Below are 23,795 nucleotides of genomic sequence, written 5' to 3' on the forward strand. Positions count from 1 at the left end.
TAAAGGCCTGATTGGTGGAGTGCTGCAGAGATGGTTGTCCTTTTGAAAGGTTCTCCCATCTCCACAGAGCAACTCTGGAGCTCTGTCAGATTGACCATCGGGTTCTTGGTCACCTCCCTGTCAACTGTGGGACCTTATATAGACAGGTGAGTGCCTTTCCAAATCATGTCCAATCAATAGAATTTACCACAGGTGGACTCCAATCAAGTTGTAGAAACATCAAGGATGATCAATGGAAACAGGATGCACCGGAGCTCAATTTTGAGTCTCATAGCAAAGGTCTGAATACTTATGTAAATAAGGTATCTGTTTTTATTTTATTTATACATTTGCAAAAATGTTAAAAAGCCTGTTTTCGTTTTGTCATTATGGGGTATTGTGTGTAGATTGAGAACATAAAAAAAAAATCCCTTAAGGCTGTAACGTCACAAAATGTGGAAAAATGGAATGGGACCGAATACTTTCCTAATGCACTGTATAGTGTAACCTACCAATCAATGTATATCAAGTGCCGTGGAGGGCACAATCTTACAATGGTGCAGTCCAGAAATGAGAGCATTAACATCAATGCCAAAAGCCTGGGCCTCTGATGGAGACTGTAGAACTGTCATCAACACATGCTTCAGTATTCTCCCTTCTCTCTAGGAGCATTTGTGTGCTCAGGCCCTATAGGCGTATCGAAAGGATCCCACCCTGATCACCAATGTAGCGGACCGATGTAGTGACAAGTGCCTTAGCAGAATGCAATCTAAAGCTTGTGTGGTCCAGAGACGAGAACTCTACCATCTATGGCAAAAGACTGGGCTCCTGACGGGGACAATACAATTCTGGGAATCCTCCAACTGCATGTTAAGAATGTAAAATAATCTGCCTGTCACCTGTTAAACTGATACTACATTGAATTTAGTCTTCGAGGTGCTCAAACAAGCATGTGTATTTGTAGTTGTTGTTCTTCAACACTAAAATGCACTAGAAAAGACAACAGCCAAATGCATATGTGGTCTCAATGTCTAAATAGTGACGGCAGGCCTAGCTCAAACTGCAGGACTTAGTGAATAGATCATGGGCGACAAAAGTGAGAGATAATGAATAATGATGCTCAGACAAGCCCGTGTATCTGTAGTTGGTGTTCTTCAACCCTAAAATGCACTAGACTGTTTAAGACAAACCCCAAAAAGAAAAGCCAACAGGCAAATGCATATGTGGTCCCAATGTCTAAATAGTGACAGCAGGGCTAATTCAAACTGCAGTAGGATGGTTCTCCTCACAGGTGAGTGAATCAGCCAATACTTGGTTGATCTCTGGGAGCAGGACACAGGAGAGCTGAATAGATCATGTGAGACAAAAGTGAGAGACCAGAATGAATCAAATAAATCACAGCAAAGGAATGTAGTTTGTGAGCTAGAAAATGAACATCCTGACAGTCTGAGGCAGGGTGCTCTGCCATCATCCTACTCCAACTATTGACAGGGATAATGTGGCATTTCTTATTTGTCAGTATGAATGAAGTTAGTGGGTCCTGCCTTGATTAGATTTATACTACTTGTCCTACACATTTTTGTCTTAAATTATTACTTGGAATAAACTGATAGCTAAAACACTCCTTGTCCCGGAATGAGATGCTACCTAGTGATATTTGCTCCTGCTACCTAGCAACATATCTACTTGTTGTAACTTGCCAGCTAGCTACATTACTAAGGTTGCTGTGTTCTAAGTTGGGTGTCATTTTACAGCTTGCGTTGCTGGTATCATGTTTCTATAACGAAATAGTTAGATTACAAATAAATTAAAACTACTTAACCTAATAGCAGCTGGTCAGACGGAGATCTCTCTTGAGATGTCACTAGCTGTCTACTACCTTACATACGGATAACGTGATTGGCAGACGTGATCAGCAGAGATAGTACCATGGATAGTACACAAGTTTTGATTGGTTTAAAGTTTAGTACTCGGCGGTGTTTGCCTGTCCAGCTAGCGAACATAGAAGTATTTTGAAAAATGTGCACAAATTGACATGGCCAACAAATGGAAATGTGTTCAGAATAAATTTACACAACGTAAAAACCAGCACGTCCCTCGACAGAGATCGATCTCCTCGAAAACTAAAGCAGATGGCTTGCTACGGCCCACCACCTAAATTACAACCATGGGGTTGGCAGGAGCACAAACAGATCTGGAACTAGGCTAGGAACTTTGGGAACGTTTCCGTAATTTTGCAAGCCTACCTGTAGACTACGGAGGCTCCTCCACCTGCCACCATGGTCCAGATCCTTCCCAGGGGGTTCAGGATGGTGAGCTTTAGACTGGCCCCGCTCTTGGCATCCAAATCCGCGATGTAGGCCTCCTAGAATAGGTAGACAAGGATGTGTCACTAGGGCATATACCCTGTGTATCCGAGGGCAGCAGAGAAATCTTAGTCACAGGTTATTTACCCCACCAAAATCTATACAAGTTGTTAGTTCCATGGATTTCAAGTTCCCATGAAAAGAAAAAAATTGATAACATGCATTTCAAGGAAATGCTGACAGCCCTAGCCATCGGCCTGGAGAAACAAGCAAAACCATCAGCTGAGAGAACGGTCAGTCATTTCTGGGGCCATATGTACAATATCAAGCTTTTCATAGTAGGGGTGCAGATCTAGGATCAGGTCCTCCCTGTACATGTAATCTTATTCATTGTGATCCAAAAGGCAAAACTGGATCCTAAAATCGTCACTCCTACTCAGACGCTTGATTCAAACACTATATACAGTGGCTTGCGAAAGTATTCACCCCCCTTGGCATTTTCCCTATTTTGTTGCCTTACAACCTGGAATTAAAATTGATTTTTTGGGGTGTTTGTATCATTTGATTTTACACAACATGCCTACCACTTTGAAGATGCAAAATAAGTTTTATTGTGAAACAAACAAGAAATAAATAAAAAAAACTGAAAACTTGAACGTGGATAACTATTCACCCCCCCAAAGGCAGCAGTAATTACAGACGCAAGCCTCTTGGGGTATGTCTCTATAAGCTTGGCATATCTAGCCACTAGGATTTTTGCCCATTCTTCACAGCAAAACTGCTCCAGCTCCTTCAAGTTGGATGGGTTCCGCTGGTGTACAGCAATCTTAAGTCATACCACAGATTATCAATTGGATTGAGGTCTGGGCTTTGACTAGGTCATTCCAAGACATTTAAATGTTTCCCCTTAAACCACTCGAGTGTTGCTTCAGCAGTATGCTTAGGGTCATTGTCCTGCTGGAAGGTGAACCTCCGTCCCAGTCTCAAATCTCTGGAAGACTGAAACAGGTTTCCCTCAAGACTTTCCCTGTATTTAGCGGCATCCATCATTCCTTCCAATTCTGACCAGTTTCCCAGTCCCTGCCGATGAAAAACATCCCCACAGCATGATGCTGCCACCACCATGGTTCACTGTGGGGATGGTGTTCCCCGGGTGAGGAGAGGTGTTGGGTTTGCGCCAGACATAGCGTTGTTGCCTCTCTGATTAATGCCCTTCTTGCCTGGTCCGTGAGTTTTGGTGGGCGGCCCTCTCTTGGCAGGTTTGTTGTAGTGCCAATATTCTTTCCATGTTTTAATAATGGATTTAATGTTGCTCCGTGAGATGTTCAAAGTTTCAGATATTTTTTTATAACCCAACCCTGACCTGTTTGGAGAGCTCCTTGGTCTTCATGGTGCCGCTTGCTTGGTGGTGCCCCTTGCGTTGTGGTGTTGCTGACTCTGGGGCCTTTCAGAACAGGTGTATATATACTGAGATCATATGACACTTAGATTGCACACAGGTGGACTTTATTTACCTAATTATGTGACTTCTGAAGGTAATTGGTTGCACCAGATCTTATTTAGGGGCATCATAGCAAAGGGGGTGAATACACATACACGCACCCCTTTTCCGTTATTTATTTTTTAGAATCATTTGAAACAAGTTATATTTTTCATTTCACCTCACCAATTTGGACTATTTTGTGCATGTCCATTACATGAAATCCAAATAAAAATTCATAAAAAATTACAGGTTGTAATGCAACAAAATAGGAAAAACGCCAAGGGGATGAATACTTTTGCAAGGCACTGTATATATACACAGTTGAAGTCGGGAGGTTTACATACACCTTAGCCAAATACATTTAAAATCAGTTTTTCACAATTCCTGACATTTAATCCTAGTAAAAATTCCCTGTTTTAGGTCAGTTAGGATCACCACTTTATTTTAAGAATGTGAAATGTCAGAATAATAGTAGAGAGAATGATTTATTTCAGCTTTTATTTCTTTCAACACATTCCCAGTGGGTCAGAAGTTTACATACCCTCAATTAGTATTTGGTAGCAATTAGTATTTGGTAGCATTGCCTTTAAATTGTTTAACTTGGATCAAACGTGTCAGGTAGCCTTCCACAAGCTTCCCACAATAAGTTGGGTGAATTTTGGCCCATTCCTCCTGACAGAGCTGGTGTAACTGAGTCAGGTTTGTAGGCCTCCTTGCTCGCACACGCTTTTTCAGTTCTGCCCACACATTTTCCATAGGATTGAGGTCAGGGCTTTGTGAAGGCCACTCCAATACCTTGACTTTGTTGTCCTTAAGCCATTTTGCCACAACTTTGGAAGTATGCTTTGGGTCATTATCCATTTGGAAGACCCATTTGCGACCAAGCTTTAACTTCCTGACTGATGTCTTGAGATGTTGCTTCAATATATCCACATAATTTTCCTTCCTCATGATGCCATCTATTTTGTGAATTGAACATGCTGCTGCCACCCCTGTGCTTCACTGTTGGGATGGTGTTCTTCGGCTTGCAAGCGCCACCCCCCCCCTTTCCCCCAAACATAACGATGGTCATTATGGCCAAACAGTTCTATTTTTGTTTCATCAGACCAGAGGACATTTCTCCAAAAAGTACGATCTTTGTCCCCATGTGCAGTTGCAAACCGTAGTCTGGCTTTTTTATGGCGGTTTTGGAGCAGTGGCTTCTTCCTTGCTGAGCGGCCTTTCAAGTTATGTCGATATAGAACTCGGTTTATTGTGGATATAGATACTTTTGTACCTGTTTCCTCCAGCATCTTCACAAGGTCTTTTGCTGTTGTTCTGGGATTGATTTGCACTTTTCGCACCAAAGTACCTTCTTCTCTAGGAGACAGAACTTGTCTCCTTCCTGAGCGGTACGACGGCTGCGTGGTCCCATGGTGTTTATACTTGCATACTATTGTTTGCACAGATGAACGTGGTACCTTCAGACGTTTGGAAATTGCTCCCAAGGATGAACCAGACCTGTGGAGGTCTACAATTTTTTTTCTGAGGTCTTGGCTGATTTCTTTTCATTTTCACATGTTGTCAAGCAAAGAGGCACGGAGTTTGAAGGTAGGCCTTGAAATACATCCATAGGTACACCTCCAATTGACTCAAATGATGTCAATTAGCCCATCAGAATCTTCTAAAGCCATTACATTAAATGTCTGACCCACTGGAATTGTGATACAGGGTATTATAAGTGAAATAATCTGTCTGTAAACAATTGTTGGAAAAATTACTTGTGTCACGCACAAAGTAGATGTCTTAACCGACTTGCCAAAACTATAGTTTGTTAACAAGAAATTTGTGGAGTGGTTGAAAAACAAGTTTTAATGACTCCAAACTAAGTGTATGTAAACTTCCGACTTCAACTGTGTATATATACAGCTCTGGAAAAAATTAAGAGGCCACTGCAAATTGTTCTTAAATCAGCATCTCTACATGTATGACAGCCATTCCATTCCAGTGTCTGTTGAATTCCAACACAGGCACACCTCATTCTACTGAAATAGGTACTGATTAGGTGATCACCTGAACCAAATCTTATTTAACGGGGAAAAGTATAAAAACCACTGCTGTGGTCATCACTATCCTCTTGCAATAGGACCAGTTGGATGGCAAAAACAGTGCTAATAGTACCTCAAAAGTAATAATCAAAAAATAACTATTGACCATGCCAAAAGAGTTGAAAGGGAAAGTTGAGTGAGGAAAAGAAAGGTTCAATTCTGGCTTTACTGGCAGAGAGATACAGTGAGCGTCAGCTTGCTTCCATCCTTAAAATGTCAAAGACGGTGGTTCATAAGAACAAGGTCAAGCAGCAGACATTGGGGACAACAAAGCTACAGACCGGCAGATGGCGAAAACGACTCTCTACTGCCTGGGATGACCGCCAACTAATTCGAATGTCACTCAACAACCGTAGGATGACATCAAGTGACCTACAAAAAGAATGGAAAACGGCAGCTGGGGTGAAGTGCACGGCGAGGACGGTTCGAAACAGGCTCCTAGGGGCAGGTCTGAAGTTGTGCAAAGCTAGAAGAAAGCCCTTAATCAATGAGAAGCAAAGAAGAGCCAGGCTGAGGTTTGCAAAAGACCATAAGGATTGGGCCGTAGAGGACTGGAGTAAGGTCATCTTCTCTGATGAGTCCAATTTTCAGCTTTTCCCAACACCTGTTCATCTAATGGTTAGACGGAGACCTGGAGAGGCCTACAAGCCACAGTGTCTCGCACCCACTGTGAAATTTGGTGGAGGATCGGTGATGATCTGGGGGTGCTTCAGCAAGGCTGGAATCGGGCAGATTTGTCTTTGTGAAGGACGCATGAATCAAGCCACGTACAAGGTTGTCCTGTAAGAAAACTTGCTTCCTTTTGCTCTGACATTGTTCCCCAACTCTGAGGATTGGTTTTTCCAGCAGGACAATGCGCCATGCCACACAACCAGGTCAATCAACGTGTGGATGGATGACCACCAGATCAAAACCCTGTCATGGCCAGCCCAATCTCCAGACCTGAACCCCATTGAAAACTTCTGGAATGTGATCAAGAGGAAGATGGATGGTCACAAGCCATCAAACAAAGCCGAGCTGCTTGAATTTTTGCGCCAGGAGTGGCATAAAGTCACCCAACATCAATGTGAAAGACTGGTGGAGAGCATGCCAAGACGCATGAAAGCTGTGATTGAAAATCTGGGTTATTCCACCAAATATTGACTTCTGAACTCTTCCTCAGTTAAAACATTACTATTGTGTTGTTTAAAAATGAACTTATTTTCTTTGCATTATTCGATGTCTGACAACACTGCATCTTTTTTGTTATTTTGACCAGTTGTCATTTTCTGCAAATAAGTGCTCTAAATGACAATATTTTTATTTTGAATTTGGGATAAATGTTGTCAGTAGTTTATACCAAACACATACCTATAAATAGTAAAAGTAGAAAAACTGATAATTTTTGCAGTGGTGTCTTAATTTTTCCCACGGCTGGCTGGCTGGCTGGCTGGCTGGCATGCATGCCAGCCAGCCAGCCGTGGAAAAAACGCATGTCAAAAATGTTAGAAATTGATTTGCATTTTAATGAGGGAAATAAGTATTTGACCCCTCTGCAAAACATGACTTAGTACTTGGTGGCAAAACCCTTGTTGGCAATCACAGAGGTCAGACGTTTCTTGCAGTTGGCCACCAGGTTTGCACACATCTCAGGAGGGATTTTGTCCCACTCCTCTTTGCAGATCTTCTCCAAGTCATTAAGGTTGAGGCTGACGTTTGGCAACTCGAACCTTCAGCTCCCTCCACAGATTTTCTATGGGATTAAGGTCTGGAGACTGGCTAGGCCACTCCAGGACCTTAATGTGCTTCTTCATGAGCCACTCCTTTGTTGCCTTGGCCGTGTGTTTTGGGTCATTGTCATGCTGGAATACCCATCCACGACCCATTTTCAATGCCCTGGCTGAGGGAAGGAGGTTCTCACCCAAGATTTGACGGTACAAGGCCCCGTCCATCGTCCATTTGATGCGGTGAAGTTGTCCTGTCCCCTTAGCAGAAAAACACCCCCAAAGCACAATGTTTCCACCTCCATGTTTGATGGTGGGGATGGTGTTCTTGGGGTCATAGGCAGCATTCCTCCTCCTCCAAACACGGCGAGTTGAGTTGATGCCAAAGAGCTCCATTTTGGTCTCATCTGACCACAACACTTTCACCCAGTTCTCCTCTGAATCATTCAGATGTTCATTGGCAAACTTCAGACGGGCCTGTATATGTGCTTTCTTGAGCAGGGGGACCTTGCGGGCGCTGCAGGATTTCAGTCCGTCACGGCGTAGTGTGTTACCAATTGTTTTCTTGGTGACTATGGTCCGAGCTGCCTTGAGATCATTGACAAGATCCTCCCGTGTAGTTCTGGGCTGATTCCTCACCGTTCTCATGATCATTGCAACTCCACGAGGTGAGATCTTGCATGGAGCCCCAGGCTGAGGGAGATTGACAGTTCTTTTGTGTTTCTTCCATTTGCGAATAATCGCACCAACTGTTGTCACCTTCTCACCAAGCTGCTTGGCGATGGTCTTGTAGCCCATTCCAGCCTTGTGTGGGTCTACAATCTTGTCCCTGACATCCTTGGAGAGCTCTTTGGTCTTGGCCATGGTGGAGAGTTTGGAATCTGATTGATTGATTGCTTCTGTGGACAGGTGTCTTTTATACAGGTAACAAACTGAGATTAGGAGCACTCCCTTTAAGAGTGTGCTCCTAATCTCAGCTCGTTATCTGTATAAAAAGACACCTGGGAGACAGAAAGCTGTCTGATTGAGAGGGGGTCAAATACTTATTTCCCTCATTATAATGCAAATCAATTTATAACATTTTTGACATGCGTCTTTCTGGATTTTTTTGTTGTTTTTCTGTCTCACTGTTCAAATAAACCTACCATTAAAATTATAGACTGATCATTTCTTTGTCAGTGGGCAAACGTACAAAATCAGCAGGGGATCAAATACTTTTTTCCCCTCACTGTACATATCTAGTCCCTCTCATTCCAACTCACCTCGGGGTAGGCTTCTCTCCCAAAGGGTGGGGGGAACTCCACGTCACCCCACTTGGCCTTGCAGATGTATTCGGCCGTGGCATCAATTTTGGCTGCCATGTCGAGGATGAACACGCCATCTTGGGTGACCACTGGAGAGAAAAATAAATGCCATAATACATAAATGGAGAGTTGAAGACAACAGCTGATTTGCATTGAGAAATTAAAAGTGAGTGGTACTGCTGAGCCATTGTTGTAAAAGCCTGGCTTTTTAGTGCATTTTCACATAATTCAAGCAGGTCCAGATGGCATTTGCATTTCATATACTTTATACCACAGTGATAAAAAATAAAAATAAACGAGTTACATATGGGGATATTATTTGACGATATATTGTATCGACAATATTTTTGTGCTAGTTTGCTGTACCTGCACCAAAGCTCCATTATTTTTCCTAAATACAGTGCCTTCAGAAAGTATTCACACCCTTTGACGTTTCCCACATTTTGTTGTGTTAAGACTGAATTTAAAATGGATTAAATTGAGATTTTCTGTCAATGCCCTACACACAATACCCCATAATGTCAAAGTAGAATTATGTTTTTCAAAATGTTTACAAATGAATTACAAATGAAAAGCTAAAATGTCTTGAGTCAATAAGTATTCAACCCCTTTGTTATGGCAAACCGGACCGGTGATCTAGCCCACACAGACAGCTCAAGGACTTCCCCCTTCTCTCAACCTTTCCCTTCAAGTCCACCCTCTTCATATGATCTGCCATATTACAAACCACTCCGCTTTACTCTTTATTTTCATAATTTGTTTTTAACAAATCTGTGTTTCTTTTCACTCTCAAACCCACATCCTTCCATGCATTCACTGTAACAGTTTAAGTTCCAATTGCTTTGGTCTGGGGCGGCAGGTAGCTTAGTGGGTAAGAGCGTTGTGCCAGTAACCGAAAGGTCGCTGGTTCTAATCCCCGAGCAGACTAGGTGAAAAATCTGTCGATGTGCCCTTAAGCAAGGCACTTAACCCTAATTGCTCCTGTAAGTCGCTCTGGATAAGAGCGTCTGCTAAATGACTAAAATGTAAAATGTAAATGTAAATCTAAGTTCAGGAGTAAAAATGTGTTTAACAAGTCACTTAAGAAGTTGCATGGACAATAGTGTTTAACATGATTTTTGAATGACTACCTCATCTCTGTTCACTACCCATACAATTATCTGTAAAAAAAAACTAAAAACAAAGAAGATATTGAATATCCCTTTGAGCATGTTGAAGTAATTACACTTTGGATGGTGTATTAACACACCCAGTCACTACAAAGATACATGCGTCCTTCCTAACTCAGTTGCCGGAAAGGAAGGAAACCGCTCAGCGATTTCCCCATGAGGCCAATGGTGACTTTAAAACAGTTACAGAGTTTAATGGCTGAGATAGGAGAAAACTGAGGATGGATCAACAACATTGTAGGTAATCATAACATAATTGACAGAGTGAAAAGAAGAAAGCCTGTACAGAATAAAAATATTCCAAAACATGCATCCTGTTTGCAACAAGGCACTAAAGTAATACTGCAAAAAATGTGGCAAAGCAATTAACTCTGTCCTGAATACAAAGTGTTATTGCATTTGCCCCAGAAATACAACACATTACAGAGTACCACTCACCATATTTTCAAGGATAGTGGTGGCTGCATCATGTTATGGGTATACTTGTGATCGTTAAGGACTGGGGAGTTTTTCTGAATAAAAAAATTAACGGAATGGAGCTAAGCACAGGCAAGATCCTAGAGGAACCTGGATCAGTCTGCTTTCCACCAGACAGTGGGATATGAATTCACATTTCAGCAGGACAATAACCTAAAACAAGGCCGAGTATACACTGGAGAAGATCGTAAATGTTCCTGAATGGCCGAGTTACAGTTGACTTAAATATTTTGCAAGACCTGAAAATGGTTGTCTAGCAATGATTAACAACCAATTTGCCAGAGCTTGAAGAATTTTGAAATGTTGCACAATCCAGGTGTGGAAAGCTCTTAAGAGACTTAACCAGAAATATTCACAGCTGTAATAGCTACCAAAAGTGCTTCTACAAAGTATTGACTCAGGGGTGTAAATACTTACAGTGGGGAGAACAAGTATTTGATAACCTGCAAAATCGGCAGTGTTTCCTACTTACAAAGCATGTAGAGGTCTGTACTTTTTATCATAGGTACACTTCAACTGTGAGAGACGGAATCTAAAACAAAAATCCAGAACATCACGTTGTATGATTTTTAAGTAATTAATTTGCATTTTATTGCATGACATAAGTATTTGATCACCTACTAACCAGTTAGAATTCCAGGCTCTCACAGACCTGTTAGTTTTTCTTTAAGAAGCCCTCCTGTTCTCCACTCATTACCTGTATTAACTGCACCCGTTTGAACTCGTTACCTGTATAAAAGACACCTGTCCACACACTCAATCAAACAGACTCCAACCTCTCCACAATGGCCAAGACCAGAGAGCTGTGTAAGGACATCAGGGATAAAATTGTAGACCTGCACAAGGTTGGGATGGGCTACAGGACAATAGGCAAGCAGCTTGGTGAGAAGGCAACAACTGTTGGTGCAATTATTAGAAAATGGAAGAAGTTCAAGATGACGGTCAATCACCCTCGGTCTGGGGCTCCATGCAAGATCTCACCTCGTGGGGCATCAATGATCATGAGGAAGGTGAGGGATCAGCCCAGGTAGCTTAGTGGGTAAGAGCGTTGTGCCAGTAACCGAAAGGTCGCTGGTTCTAATCCCCGAGCCGACTAGGTGAAAAATCTGTCGATGTGCCCTTAAGCAAGGCACTTAACCCTAATTGCTCCTGTAAGTCGCTCTGGATAAGAGCGTCTGCTAAATGACTAAAATGTAAATGTAAATGTAACTACACGGCAGGACCTGGTCAATGACCTGAAGAGAGCTGGGACCACAGTCTCAAAGAAAACCATTACGCCGTCATGGATTAAAATCCTGCAGCGCACGCAAGGTCCCCCTGCTCAAGCCAGCGCATGTCCAGGCCCGTCTGAAGTTTGCCAATGACCATCTGGATGATCCAGAGGAGGAATGGGAGAAGGTCATGTGGTCTGATGAGACAAAAATATAGCTTTTTTGGTCTAAACTCCACTCGCCGTGTTTGGAGGAAGAAGAAGGATGAGTACAACCCCAAGAACACCATCCCAACCGTGAAGCATGGAGGTGGAAACATCATTCTTTGGGGATGCTTTTCTGCAAAGGGGACAGGACGACTGCACCGTATTGAGGGGAGGATGGATGGGGCCATGTATCGCGAGGTCTCGGCCAACAACCTCCTTCCCTCAGTAAGAGCATTGAAGATGGGTCGTGGCTGGGTCTTCCAGCATGACAACGACCCGAAACACACAGCCAGGGCAACTAAGGAGTGGCTCCGTAAGAAGCATCTCAAGGTCCTGGAGTGGCCTAGCCAGTCTCCAGACCTGAACCCAATAGAAAATCTTTGGAGGGAGCTAAAAGTCCGTATTGCCCAGCGACAGCCCCGAAACCTGAAGGATCTGGAGAAGGTCTGTATGGAGGAGTGGGCCAAAATCCCTGCTGCAGTGTGTGCAAACCTGGTCAAGACCTACAGGAAACGTATGATCTCTGTAATTGCAAGCAAAGGTTTCTGTACCAAATATTAAGTTCTGCTTTTCTGATGTATCAAATACTTATGTCATGCAATAAAATGCAAATTAATTACTTAAAAATCATACAATGTGATTTTCTGGATATTTGTTTTAGATTCCGTCTCTCACAGTTGAAGTGTAACTATGATAACAATTACAGACCTCTACATGCTTTCTAAGTAGGAAAACCTGCAAAATCGGCAGTGTATCAAATACTTGTTCTCCCCACTGTATGTAAATGAGATATTTCGGCATTTAGTTTTCAATAAATTTGCTGACATTTCTAAAAACATGTTTTCACTTTGTCATTATGGGATGGGGTATTGTGTGTAGATGGGTGAGAGAAAAAAATAATATTTAATCAATTTTGAATTCAGGCTGTAACAACAAAATGTGGATTAAGTCATTGGGTATGAATACTTTTTGAAGGCACTGTAGGTTGTTCTCCATCTCTTTTTAAATAGGGAGACAATTTGTTTTCAGCTATTTTATTTCCATGACTGATCAAAAATAGTTCTCATGGCTCTGGCTTGTCCCTCTGCAGCCGGCATATGGTGAGCAGTATGTTTGGAACATCGAATTGCAATAAATTCACAGTACCGAATTGCAACACGTAACATACTGGCACCTAAGTATCGTTAAAATATCGTCTCGTGAGGTCTCTGGCAATTCCCAGCCCTAGTACAAAAAGCTCCAGGATCCGGACCATACAGGGACATATGAAAGCATCCTTAATTAAATGTCCAAGTAAAATAGCCTTAGTAAAACAAGTGTACTTACCCAGTGGGTTGATCTCCAGGTAAGTGAAGTAAAGGTCCTCATACAGGTTAAAGAGACCCACAACAAAACTGGCCAGGACCCTGCATACAACAAACAAACATCAACAGTTTAGATCAGAGGACAGCCATCTTGGAAAACTGCATGTAAGACCACATGGTAAAGCGTACACAAGATAAGTCTTTTTTTATTGGGGTTTTAAAATATATAATAATAAACTATCTAAACATTCCTAAAGGTTTTCACATTAGCAGGAAATAAAAGAATGGAGTGAGATTAATATGAAAATGGAAACAACTTGTATTAACCTACTCCCTATTACAATATAACGGTTAGAACATCTGTCGCAATGGCACTCTATTCCCTATAAATCAGGGGTATTCAACTCTTACCCTACGAGGTCCGGAGCCTGCTGGTTCTGTTCTACCTGATAATTAATTGCACACACCTGGTGTTCCAGGTCTATAGTAAATCAATGCCTGATTAGAGGGGAAGAATGAACAAATATAAAAAGCAGTGGAACTGGCTTCTAGGTCCAGAGTTGAATTTGAGGGCCCTATATAGTGCACTACTTCTGAACAGAGCCCTATCGGCCCTGGTCAAAAGTAGTGCACTATATATGGAATATTGTGCCATTTGGGATGCACACACTGAGTTTACAGAATACTAGACAGACAATCATCACTTGAACTTCTGGAACCCCCCAGGGTGAAACAGTGAGCTACTCACCACACCGACAAGACAAGCGTCCCAAATGGTACCCTATTCCCTACATAGTGCACTACTTTTGACCAGGGCCCATAGGTCAAAAGTAGTGCACTATATTGTGGACACAGCGCAATGACCTTGGATGAGTCCTAAATGGCACTCCATACCCTATATAGTGCACTACTTAGGGAATAGCGGTGCAGATTGGGACGTATCCAAGTTAATTTCACTGTATCCACTGTCCAGCCTAATGGGGAGTGCATGGCCTGTAAACACTATAAATAACTGAGACGTTTGTAATTGAGTCAGACTCTTGTCATGGGTGGGAAAGTGGAGAAAGAGGGAAATGTTAAGTACTCCCACTAGTTCACCACAGAATGACACAGAATGTTGAGGGGGACACCATAATACCGTGAAGTGATCTAGTGAAATCACTAAACCTCAAATCACAGTCAAATTCCAAGCACTGTAACTGTTATAACCACAAATAGGTGCTACGTGGCATAACAAAATCCAAGTCCAGGCACTTGTGTGGGTTTGAAAGAAAAAGCCTTTAATGTGTGGCCTAATTAGTAAGTCATTATTAAAATACACCAATGCGTATCGGTTAATGCTTTCATCAGGGCGTCTCAACACCTAGAATTGTAGCCCGAGTCCTTCATACTCAAGTCCGAGTACAGTCGCGAGTCCCTTGGTATTGCTAAAAGATGCGATCCAACAAACTTTGAAGCTACATTTCGTAACATCGAAAGCGAAATGGCTTGGTGATGAACATTGCAGGTTCCTCGTTCTACTGAGACTTTTTAAAGCGGTTGTGACTCAGGAGGTTACAGTGCATGTACAGTACCAGTCAATGGTTTGGACACCTACTCATTCAAGGGTTTTTCTTTATTGTTGACCATTTTCTATATTGTAGAATAATAGTCATCAAAACTATGAAATAACACATATGGAATCATGTAGTAACCAACAAAGTGTTAAACAAATATATTTTAAATTTGAGATGCTTCAAATAGCCACCCTTTGCCTTAATGACAGCTTTGCACACTCTTGTCAGTCTCTCAACAAGCTTCATGAGGTAGTCACCTGGAATGCATTTCAATTAACAGGTGTACCTTCATTAAAGTTAATTTGTGGAATTGATTTCCGTCTTAATGTGTTTGAGCCAATCAGTTGTGTTGTGACAAGGTGGGGCGGGGGGGGGGTATACAGAAGATGGTCTTTTACCAAATAGGGCTAAGTCCATATTATGGCAAGAACAGCTCAAATAAGCAAAGAGAAAACAACAGTCCATCATTACTTTAAGACATGAAGTTTCAATCAATACAGAAGATTAAGAACTTTGAACGTTTCTTCAAGTGCAGTCGCAAAATCCATCAAGCGCTATGATAAAACTGGCTCTCATGAGGACCGCCACAGGAAAGGAAGACCCAGAGTTACCTCTGCTGCAGAGGATAAGTTCATTAGAGAGTTACCAGCCTCAGAAATTGCAGCCCAAATAAATGCTTCAGAGGTCAAGTAACAGACACATCTCAACAACTGTTCAGAAGGGACTGTGTGAATCAGGCCTTCATGGTCGAATTGCTGCAAAGAAACCACTACTGAAGGACACCAATAAGAAGAAGAGACCTGCTTGGGCCAAGAAACACGAGCAATGGACATTAAAATTTGTCCAAATTGGAGATTTTTGGTTCAAATCGCTGTCTTTGTGAGATTTGGTGTGGGTGAACGGATGATCTCCGCATGTGTAGTTCCCACCCTAAAGCATGGAGGAGGTGGTGTTATGGTGTGGGGGTGCTTTGCTGGTGACACTGTCTCATTTATTTAGAATTCAAGGCATACTTATCCAGCATGGCTACCACAACATTCTGCAGCGATACGCCATCCCATCTGGTTTGGGCTTAGTGGGACTATCATTTGATTTTCAACAGGACAATGACCCAACCCACCTACAGGCTGTGTAAGGGCTATTTTACCAAGAAGGAGAGTGATGGAGTGCTGCATCAGATGACCTGGCCTCCACAATCCCCGGACCTTAACCCAATTGAGATGATTTGGGATGAGCCGGACAGCAGAGTGAAGGAAAAGCAGCCAACAAGTGCTCAGCATATGTGGGAACTCCTTCAAGACTATTGGAAAAGCATTCCAGGTGAAACTGGTTGATAGAATGCCAAGAGTGTGCAAAGCTGTCATCAAAGGCAAAGGGTGGCTATTTTAAGAATCTCAAATATAAAATATATTTTGATTTGTTTAACACTTCTTTTGGTTACTACATGATTCCATATGTGTTATTTCATAGTTTTGATGTCTTCACTATTATTATACAATGTAAAAAATAGTAAAAATAAAGAAAAACCCTTGAATGAGTAGGTGAGTCCAAACTTTTCACTGGTACTGTATGCCTGCAGCTGAAAGCAAAGGTTGGGGAGAGGACAGACTTTCTCAATGCAAGCAAAAAAAACAAAAATGCACAATCAGCCTCCCTCCTTGTTTTATGTGGCATCGGCAGTTGAGCGTATGCTATCTGTGAGCATTGGTGATCGGATCTTTCACACCATAAATATTGTGAAGCTTAAAAAAATGTGTGCTGGAGAAAAGAAAAGGGACTAAACTCTGTAACCCCTGTATAGCTTTTTCTTTAAAGCAGGGGTGTCAAACTCAATTCCGTGAGGGCAGAGTGTCTGCGGGTTTTCGCACCTCCCATGTATGTGATTGATCAATTAAGGTAATTGATATGTTAGGAACTCCCCTCACCTGGTTGTCTAGGTTATAACTGGGCATGAACTGAAGGGAAATAACAAAAGCCCTCCAGCGATTGAGTTTGACACCCCTGACCTACGGCTCTCGGACACTTACTCTTTCTTGTTGCCCGGCACGTGCGTGAGGAGCTGCTCCTCGACAGTGTCCTCGCTCAGCTTGTCGTCCACTCCCACCAGCAGCCTCTGGGCCTTGGCGTCCACGTCCCCCACATCAATGCCTCCCTCGTGGTGGAAGAGCACGTGGTCTCCCTCTCGGGTGGCGTAGATGCATATGTAGAACTCTTCCTCCTGCAGAGCACAAAAGGAGGGGTAGTAAGGGATGGAATAAAAGTTAGAGGTAGATTGTTTTGATAGTTATATTACAGTGCATTCATTAAGTATTCAGACCCCTTGACTTTTTCCACATTGTTACATTACAGCCTTATTCTAAAATGGATTCCGTTTTTTTTCTTCTTCTCCTGATCAATCTACACACAATACCCCATAATGACAAAGCAAAAACAGGTTTACATTTTTTTGTTGCAAAAAAAATAAATATACAAACTGAAATATGACATTTACATAAGTATTCAGACCCTTTACTCAGCACTTTGTTGAAGCACCTTTGGCAGCGATTACAGCCTCGAGTCTTATTGGGTATGACGCTACAAGCGTCGCACACCTGTATTTGGGGAGTTTCTCCCATTCTTTTCTGCATATCCACTCAAGCTCGGTCAGGTTGGATGGGGAGCGTCGCTGCACAGCTATTTTCAGGTCTCTCCAGAGATGTTCGATCGGGTTCAAGTTCAGTCTCTTGCTGGGCCACTCAAGGACATTCAGAGACTTGTCCCAAAGCCACTCCTGCGTTGTCTTGGCTGTGTGCTTAGGGCCGTTGTCCTGTTGGAAGGTGAACCTTTGCCCCAGTCTGAGGTCCTAAGCGCTCTGCAGCAGGTTTTCATCAAGGATCTCTCTGTACTTTGCTCCGTTCACTTTCCCTTAATCCTGACTAGTCTCCCAGTCCCTGCCGCTGAAAAACATCCCCACAGCATGATGCTGCCACCACCATGATTCACCGTAGGGATGGTGCCATGTTTCCTCCAGACGTGACGCTTGGCAATCAGGCCAAAGAGTTCAATCTTGGTTTCATCCGACCAGAGAATCTTGTTTCACATGGTCTGAGAGTCCTTTAGGTGGCTTCCGTCTGGCCACTCTACCATAAAGGCCTGACTGGTGGAGTTCTGCAGAGATGGTTGTCCTTCTGGAAGGTTCTCCCATCTCCACAGACGAACTCTGGAGCTCTGTCAGAGTGACCATCTCTGGTCACCTCCCTACCAAGGCCCTTCTCCCCCAAATGCTCAGTTTGGCTGGGCGGCCAGCTCTAGGAAGAGTCTTGGTGGTTCCAAACTTCTTCCATTTAAGAATGATGGAGGCCAATGTGTTCTTGTAGACCTTCAATGCTGCAGAAATGTTTTGATAACCTTCCCCAGATCTGTGCCTTGACACAATCCTGTCTCGGAGCTCTATGGACAATTCCTTCGACCTCATGGCTTGGTTTTTGCTCTGACATGCACTGTCAACTGTGGGACCTTATATAGACAGGTGTATGCCTTTGCAAATCATGTCCAATTAATTGAATTTACCACAGGTGGACTCCAATCAAGTTGTAGTAACATCTCAAGGATGATCAATGGAAACAGGATGCACCTCAGCTCAATTTCAAGTCTCAAAGCAAAGTATCTGAATACTTAAGTAAATAAGGTATTTATGTTTTTTAAATACATTTGCAAACATTTCAAAAGCTGTTTTCACTTTGTCATTATGGGGTATTGTGTGTAGATTGATGAGGAAAAGTGTTTATTTAATCAATTTTAGAACAAAATGTGGAAAAAGGGAAGGAGTCTTAATACTTTCCGAATGCACTGTATATTGATATTGGCCAATCCACGTACAGCTACCCCTCCTCATAGGTAGTACATTCAAGACAACCTCACACAAATTACCTGTGTATGTGCAACAAACGGTTCAATGAGAAAGTTCTTCAGGATGCCTTTCGCTTTTGCCACCTGGTGAGAAACAGTAAAATAGATTAATTCAACATTTAGTTTAGTATTATTCTGTGGCAAAGGGATATGAAGCTGTCTGAGGGAATTGTATTTTCACATTATGAAGCACTGTGGAAAAGCAACACACTCAATTGTGGAAAATCATGATTCTGCATAAATGCTCTATTCTGCAGAAAAATGCTATTAATGATCCATTCTGCTGAAAAGCTGGCCCTAGAAAGAAGTGCAGTAAAATCAAAAAGAGCATCGGCCCTAATAAGGTTGTTTTGGCCGTACTAGCCTCCTGACATTGGCATTACATAACCTCTGACCCCTTGCTTCAGGGGTTCTAAACATAACTCTGAGCCCTCCGGTCATGGCAGTAGAGAGACAGATGGCAACAAGTACTGTCTGGCACTTGGTGAACATGCCGCAGTTCACAAACCAGGGTCGTATTCATTAGTGCACACCATAGGACAGGGTTCCCCAACTGTTGGTCCACGGGTGATTTTATTTGCCCCCCAAGAGTTTATAATTGTTGGACATATGACTGTAAAAACACCAGCAAATCAGCTCCAAATGATTTTAATTTTGGAGAATCTGTTCCAAAGTATTCCCACGCATAATATAGAGATATGTGATTGTATACAAATGTAAGCAAGGTTTTAAAATTATTATGTTTTAGTCAAACATATCCGTTTGGGCTTCTTGCGGTCAATTTGCAGTCTATTAATTATTTGTAATTAAGTTCCAGCCCCCTAACCATCCGTTCAAGAAGAAAAAAATAACCGTCCCGTGGCTGAATCTAGTTGATGATCCGTGCCATAGGAAAACAGTCAGAATACGACTCGGGTCCCTAAAACCTGGTCTCCCTAACTTGCTCCCTCCGAGTTAAATCAGACAGGCTCATTGTAAGGAATTTTGAAAGTTCCTATCCTTTCCTCTTTAGAAGGTGAAAAGAGGAAGGCCTGTGGTCTGGACACTGTGGACACTGTGGACAAAGAGTCTGAAGACTGGTTTTCTGACACAGTTGACACAATCCACGACACAGTTGACCGCAGCTTGACAATACTGTGGTCACGTTGTGAAGAACACAGGGAACAGTGTAACTCGGCGGCATATTGCATAACTCGTGGTTGAGCTGTGATGAGCAGTGTGTCGTGGATTAGCAGCCCCTGAAAAAGGCACCCGTCCGCATGCCACACATTCACAGCATTAACAAGCCCAGAGCAGCACACTGTCAGGGAAGGGGAACCTGCCAATGAGCAGAGAGCATTGTTCCCTCAAGCACCGCCATCTCACTACTACCTCTGCAGCTCTGATGGACAGCTAGATAAGAAAAGCAGGCCTAGTTCCATTCTTGTTTGGAGATCTGAACAAGCAGGATGGGAGGAAGCAAAATGGAGATGATGGCTCCATGCCAGGTCTCCCTGGAAAACAGTGGCAAGTGTTATTGGAGTGGACTATCCTGGCTAAATAGATTTTGTAAAGGCTACACTAAGCACTACAATGGCTAGGCCTATAGATTAAAGTCAAATTGCTTTCACCCATCCAGCCTTTTTAATTCTGCAAACATCAAGGCTGTATACTAGGTGTACAAACACGCTCCAGCTCTCCCACAAACTCCTGTAACTTTCTAACTCCTGCAGCAGGCACCCACCTCCGCCAGTGTCAAATTGGCTGCAGCTATAAACTTTGTGGATCCAAGCCAAGGAAAAAACAGGGAACCTGGCAGTGGAGTTTCTGTTTACGAAGTTGAGGGAGGAGTAGGGTGAAGTTGCTCCTACATGCTGATCTGGGGTCAGTTTGGTTAAGGTTAGGATTGGGGAAGGGAAAGCTGATCATAGATCTGTAACTAGGGGAAACTTCACACTGGAGAATGCATGCATACAGAAAGAGACAGCGAGAGCGTGAGCAAAAAGAGAGAGAAACACAGAGAGCTACCAATCAACTCACGGAGGTCTCTCTCATGAGGCGGGGCTTGAGCCACTCCCGCACGCCCACCAGGTCCAGGTCAACGCCCACCAGGCCCAGCTTCCCTCTGCCCTTGATCAGCTGGTCTGGCTTCACCACCAATCGCTGTAGGGGGAATGGACAACACCAATGTTAGCATGACAACAGCACACAGGGGATTGTTTCTCTGTCTTTTGTGCCTGGACTTGTCTACCGTTCACCCGGTGATTGTAAATATATTGGTTGTGTGATAGGGTTGTCACGAAACCAGTGTAGGAATGCTCAAAAGTATAATAGCAAGCAAACAAAACATTAAGCCAAAATCATTTGAGGAAAACAGCACTAGATAGTTACAAGATGGCGCTGACAGACACTGTCACCCTGTTTCTAGCTCCTAGCCAACTTTGCAGGATTTTTTTTTTTTTTTTTACACTATTTGCTCAGAACCTTTCTTGTACCTACAGCCAAGAATAACTTTGGGATATTAGATCGCTGGTCACTCATCAGAAATTCGACTTCCCTGACCTGGATCCTTTGTTTGAACTTCCAGAGGCAGCTCTATTCATCCCGGGGGCTGCACCAAAACGCTAACGCACAAGAAGAGGAAGTAGTGGGGCCCTAGTCAGAATCCGGCGGCGTGCATACAATCCACCGCTTCAGAGTATATTACTCACTTACGTTCAGTCCCTTGACAATGTAGATGAGCTCAGGGCGAGGATCTCCTTCCAGAGAGACATCAGGGACTGTAACATACTCCGTTTTACAGAATCATGGCTCTCTCCGGATATATTGTCCCAGTCCATTCAGCCAGCGGTGTTCTCCGTCCATCACGGGGACAGGAAAGAACTCTCCGGGAAAAAGAAAGGCGGAGGGGTTTGTTTCATGATTAACTGATTGTGCGATTGTGGTAACGTACAGGAACTCAAGTCCCTTTGTTCTCCAGATCTGGAATACCTTCATTACCTCGCAAGATAATTTTATTCGGTCATCGACGTAAAATACTACCGAAATTCTATCAACACATCTCCTGTGCTACACATCATGGACCCTGGATCATACCTACTCTCCTTTCCTGGACGGCTGAAAGGCCCTAATTTCTGCAAATCAGATCACGCCACTAAAGGAAGCACTCATGGTAAGGACTGTTCAACGTTGGTATGACCAATCAGAATCTATGCTTCAAGATTGTTTTGATCAAGCGGACTGGGAAATGTACCGGGTCGCATCAGAATAGTATCGACGTATACACTGACTGGGTTCATCAGGAAATGTATAAAAGGATATTGTTCCCACTGTGACGATTTGAACTTACCCTAACCAAAAGCAGTGGATAGATGGCATCATTTGCGCAACACTGAAAGTGCGAACCACCGCATTTAGCCATGGCAAGGTGACTGGGAACATGGACGTGTACAAACAAACCAGCTAGGACTCCTAAGGCAATCAAATGACAGTACAGGGACAAAGTGGAGTCGCAATTCAACGGCTCAGAGACGACATGTATGTGGCAGGGACTCCAGAAAATCACAGCTTATAAAGCGAAAGCCAGCTACGTCGCACACACAGACGCCGAACTCCCAGACAAGCTAAACACCTACGCCTGCTTCAAAGAAAACCTCGAGCCGTCGACGGAGAGCATCCTGTCGGGCTGTATCAACACCTGGTATGGCAATTGCACCATCTGGCTCTCTAGAGGGTGGTGCGGTCAGCTCAACACGTCACCGGGGGCACATTACCTGCCCTTCAGGACATCTACAGCACGTGGTGTCACAGGAAGGCCAAGAAGATAATCAAGGACCTCAGCCACCTGAGCCAGAGCCTGTTCACCCCGCTCTAGAAGGCAGAGACAGTACAGGTCATCAAACCTGGGAACGAGAGACTGATAAACAGCTTCAATCTCCAAGCCATTAGACTGTTAAACAGTCAGGACTAGCCGGCCTCCACCCAGTACCCTGCCTTGAACCTTAGTCATTAAACACTGGACACTTCAATAATGTTACATACCGTTTTACCCACTTTATATGTATCAGTGCATTCAGAAAGTATTCAGACCCTTTGACTTTTTCGACATTTTGTTACGTTACAGCCTTATTCTAAAATTAATTAAAATTATGTTTTCCCCCCCTCATCAACTTACACACAATACCCCATAATGACAAAGCCAAAACAGGTAAAACAGGAAAATTGGGTATCAGTATCATGAAACTGGTATTGTGACAACGCCTAGCACTGTGTGATTATTTGTTAATGTACAAGAAGGTGAGAAAAATGTCCTTGCTGGAAGACAATACAATTTTATTGTACCTCGGTCAGTAGCCATGGGTGGTCCTGCGTCAAGCGGTCCCAGTCCGTCTCTGAGGTGACACTGGCGTAGCGGAAGCGGTTCTGCACGGCCGCCGAGGTGCAGATGTGCTTGTAGAGGAATTCCTTCCCCGTCTGCTCTGAGATGGCTTTGGCCGACATGGCGAATCACTGGCTCACTATCTAGCAGAGGGCCTGGCATGAGAGGGAAGAGGTCAGAAAAGATTCAGGAGCAGTTAGTACCGGTCCACACAGAAGTCCTTGAATTTGTAAGAGGAATGTTACCCTCCTAGAGTCGATTGACACACCGGTGTTTGTCAGACCATGTCATCCCGAAAATCGGTCTTCTCACGAAAACGTATGTAGCGTCCGAAACGGGTTGACCTAAAAACTATTATGACCACTCTATTGAAAGGGGAGACTCTCCGTTTTGGTCTTCGACACCCACATGTCACAGGACTCATCTGAAGATATCCAATACCATTTCTTTTTTTTTAATGAATTAAAGTATAAAGGTAGTTTTGCACCTACGCCCAAAAAGTAGTTAAATGTGTAAAGAAATAAATAAATAAATATATATATATATCATGAGCTTTCTTAAATATCCTATATATAGGACAGACACTTCATAACCTTGTTTATTAAGATTTATTTTTTGACTGTCTTTGCCATTTATGAATATGTTATTCAATGCGTTTTTCTGGCCTATAGTAGTAAAGGCCAAATATAATATTTTATCCAAATTTGTTTTAATATTTTGGGGGGGATACATAAAAGGGTTGTAAAATTCAAAAAAGCTAAATGA

The 23,795-nt window shown here is 43.0% G+C and overlaps 1 protein-coding gene across 2 annotated transcripts in view; it reads right to left on the bottom strand.

Moving 5' to 3' along the window:
• LOC121547175 (ATP-citrate synthase) overlaps positions 1–23,795 on the bottom strand; it is a 102,240-nt gene that overhangs the window by 73,012 nt on the left and 5,433 nt on the right. For both annotated transcript variants that reach the window (XM_041858308.2, XM_041858307.2), the window contains exons 2-8: positions 22,994–23,185; positions 20,693–20,815; positions 18,695–18,757; positions 16,813–17,003; positions 13,252–13,331; positions 8,821–8,951; positions 2,226–2,344 (exon numbers count right to left, since the gene is read on the bottom strand). In XM_041858308.2, the coding sequence (XP_041714242.1) occupies positions 2,226–2,344; positions 8,821–8,951; positions 13,252–13,331; positions 16,813–17,003; positions 18,695–18,757; positions 20,693–20,815; positions 22,994–23,152 (866 nt within the window). In that variant the 5' untranslated portion in view covers positions 23,153–23,185. The remainder of the gene's footprint in view (positions 1–2,225; positions 2,345–8,820; positions 8,952–13,251; positions 13,332–16,812; positions 17,004–18,694; positions 18,758–20,692; positions 20,816–22,993; positions 23,186–23,795) is intronic.

Source organism: Coregonus clupeaformis, chromosome 31, assembly GCF_020615455.1.
Source record: "Coregonus clupeaformis isolate EN_2021a chromosome 31, ASM2061545v1, whole genome shotgun sequence".
Lineage (NCBI taxonomy): Eukaryota > Metazoa > Chordata > Actinopteri > Salmoniformes > Salmonidae > Coregonus > Coregonus clupeaformis.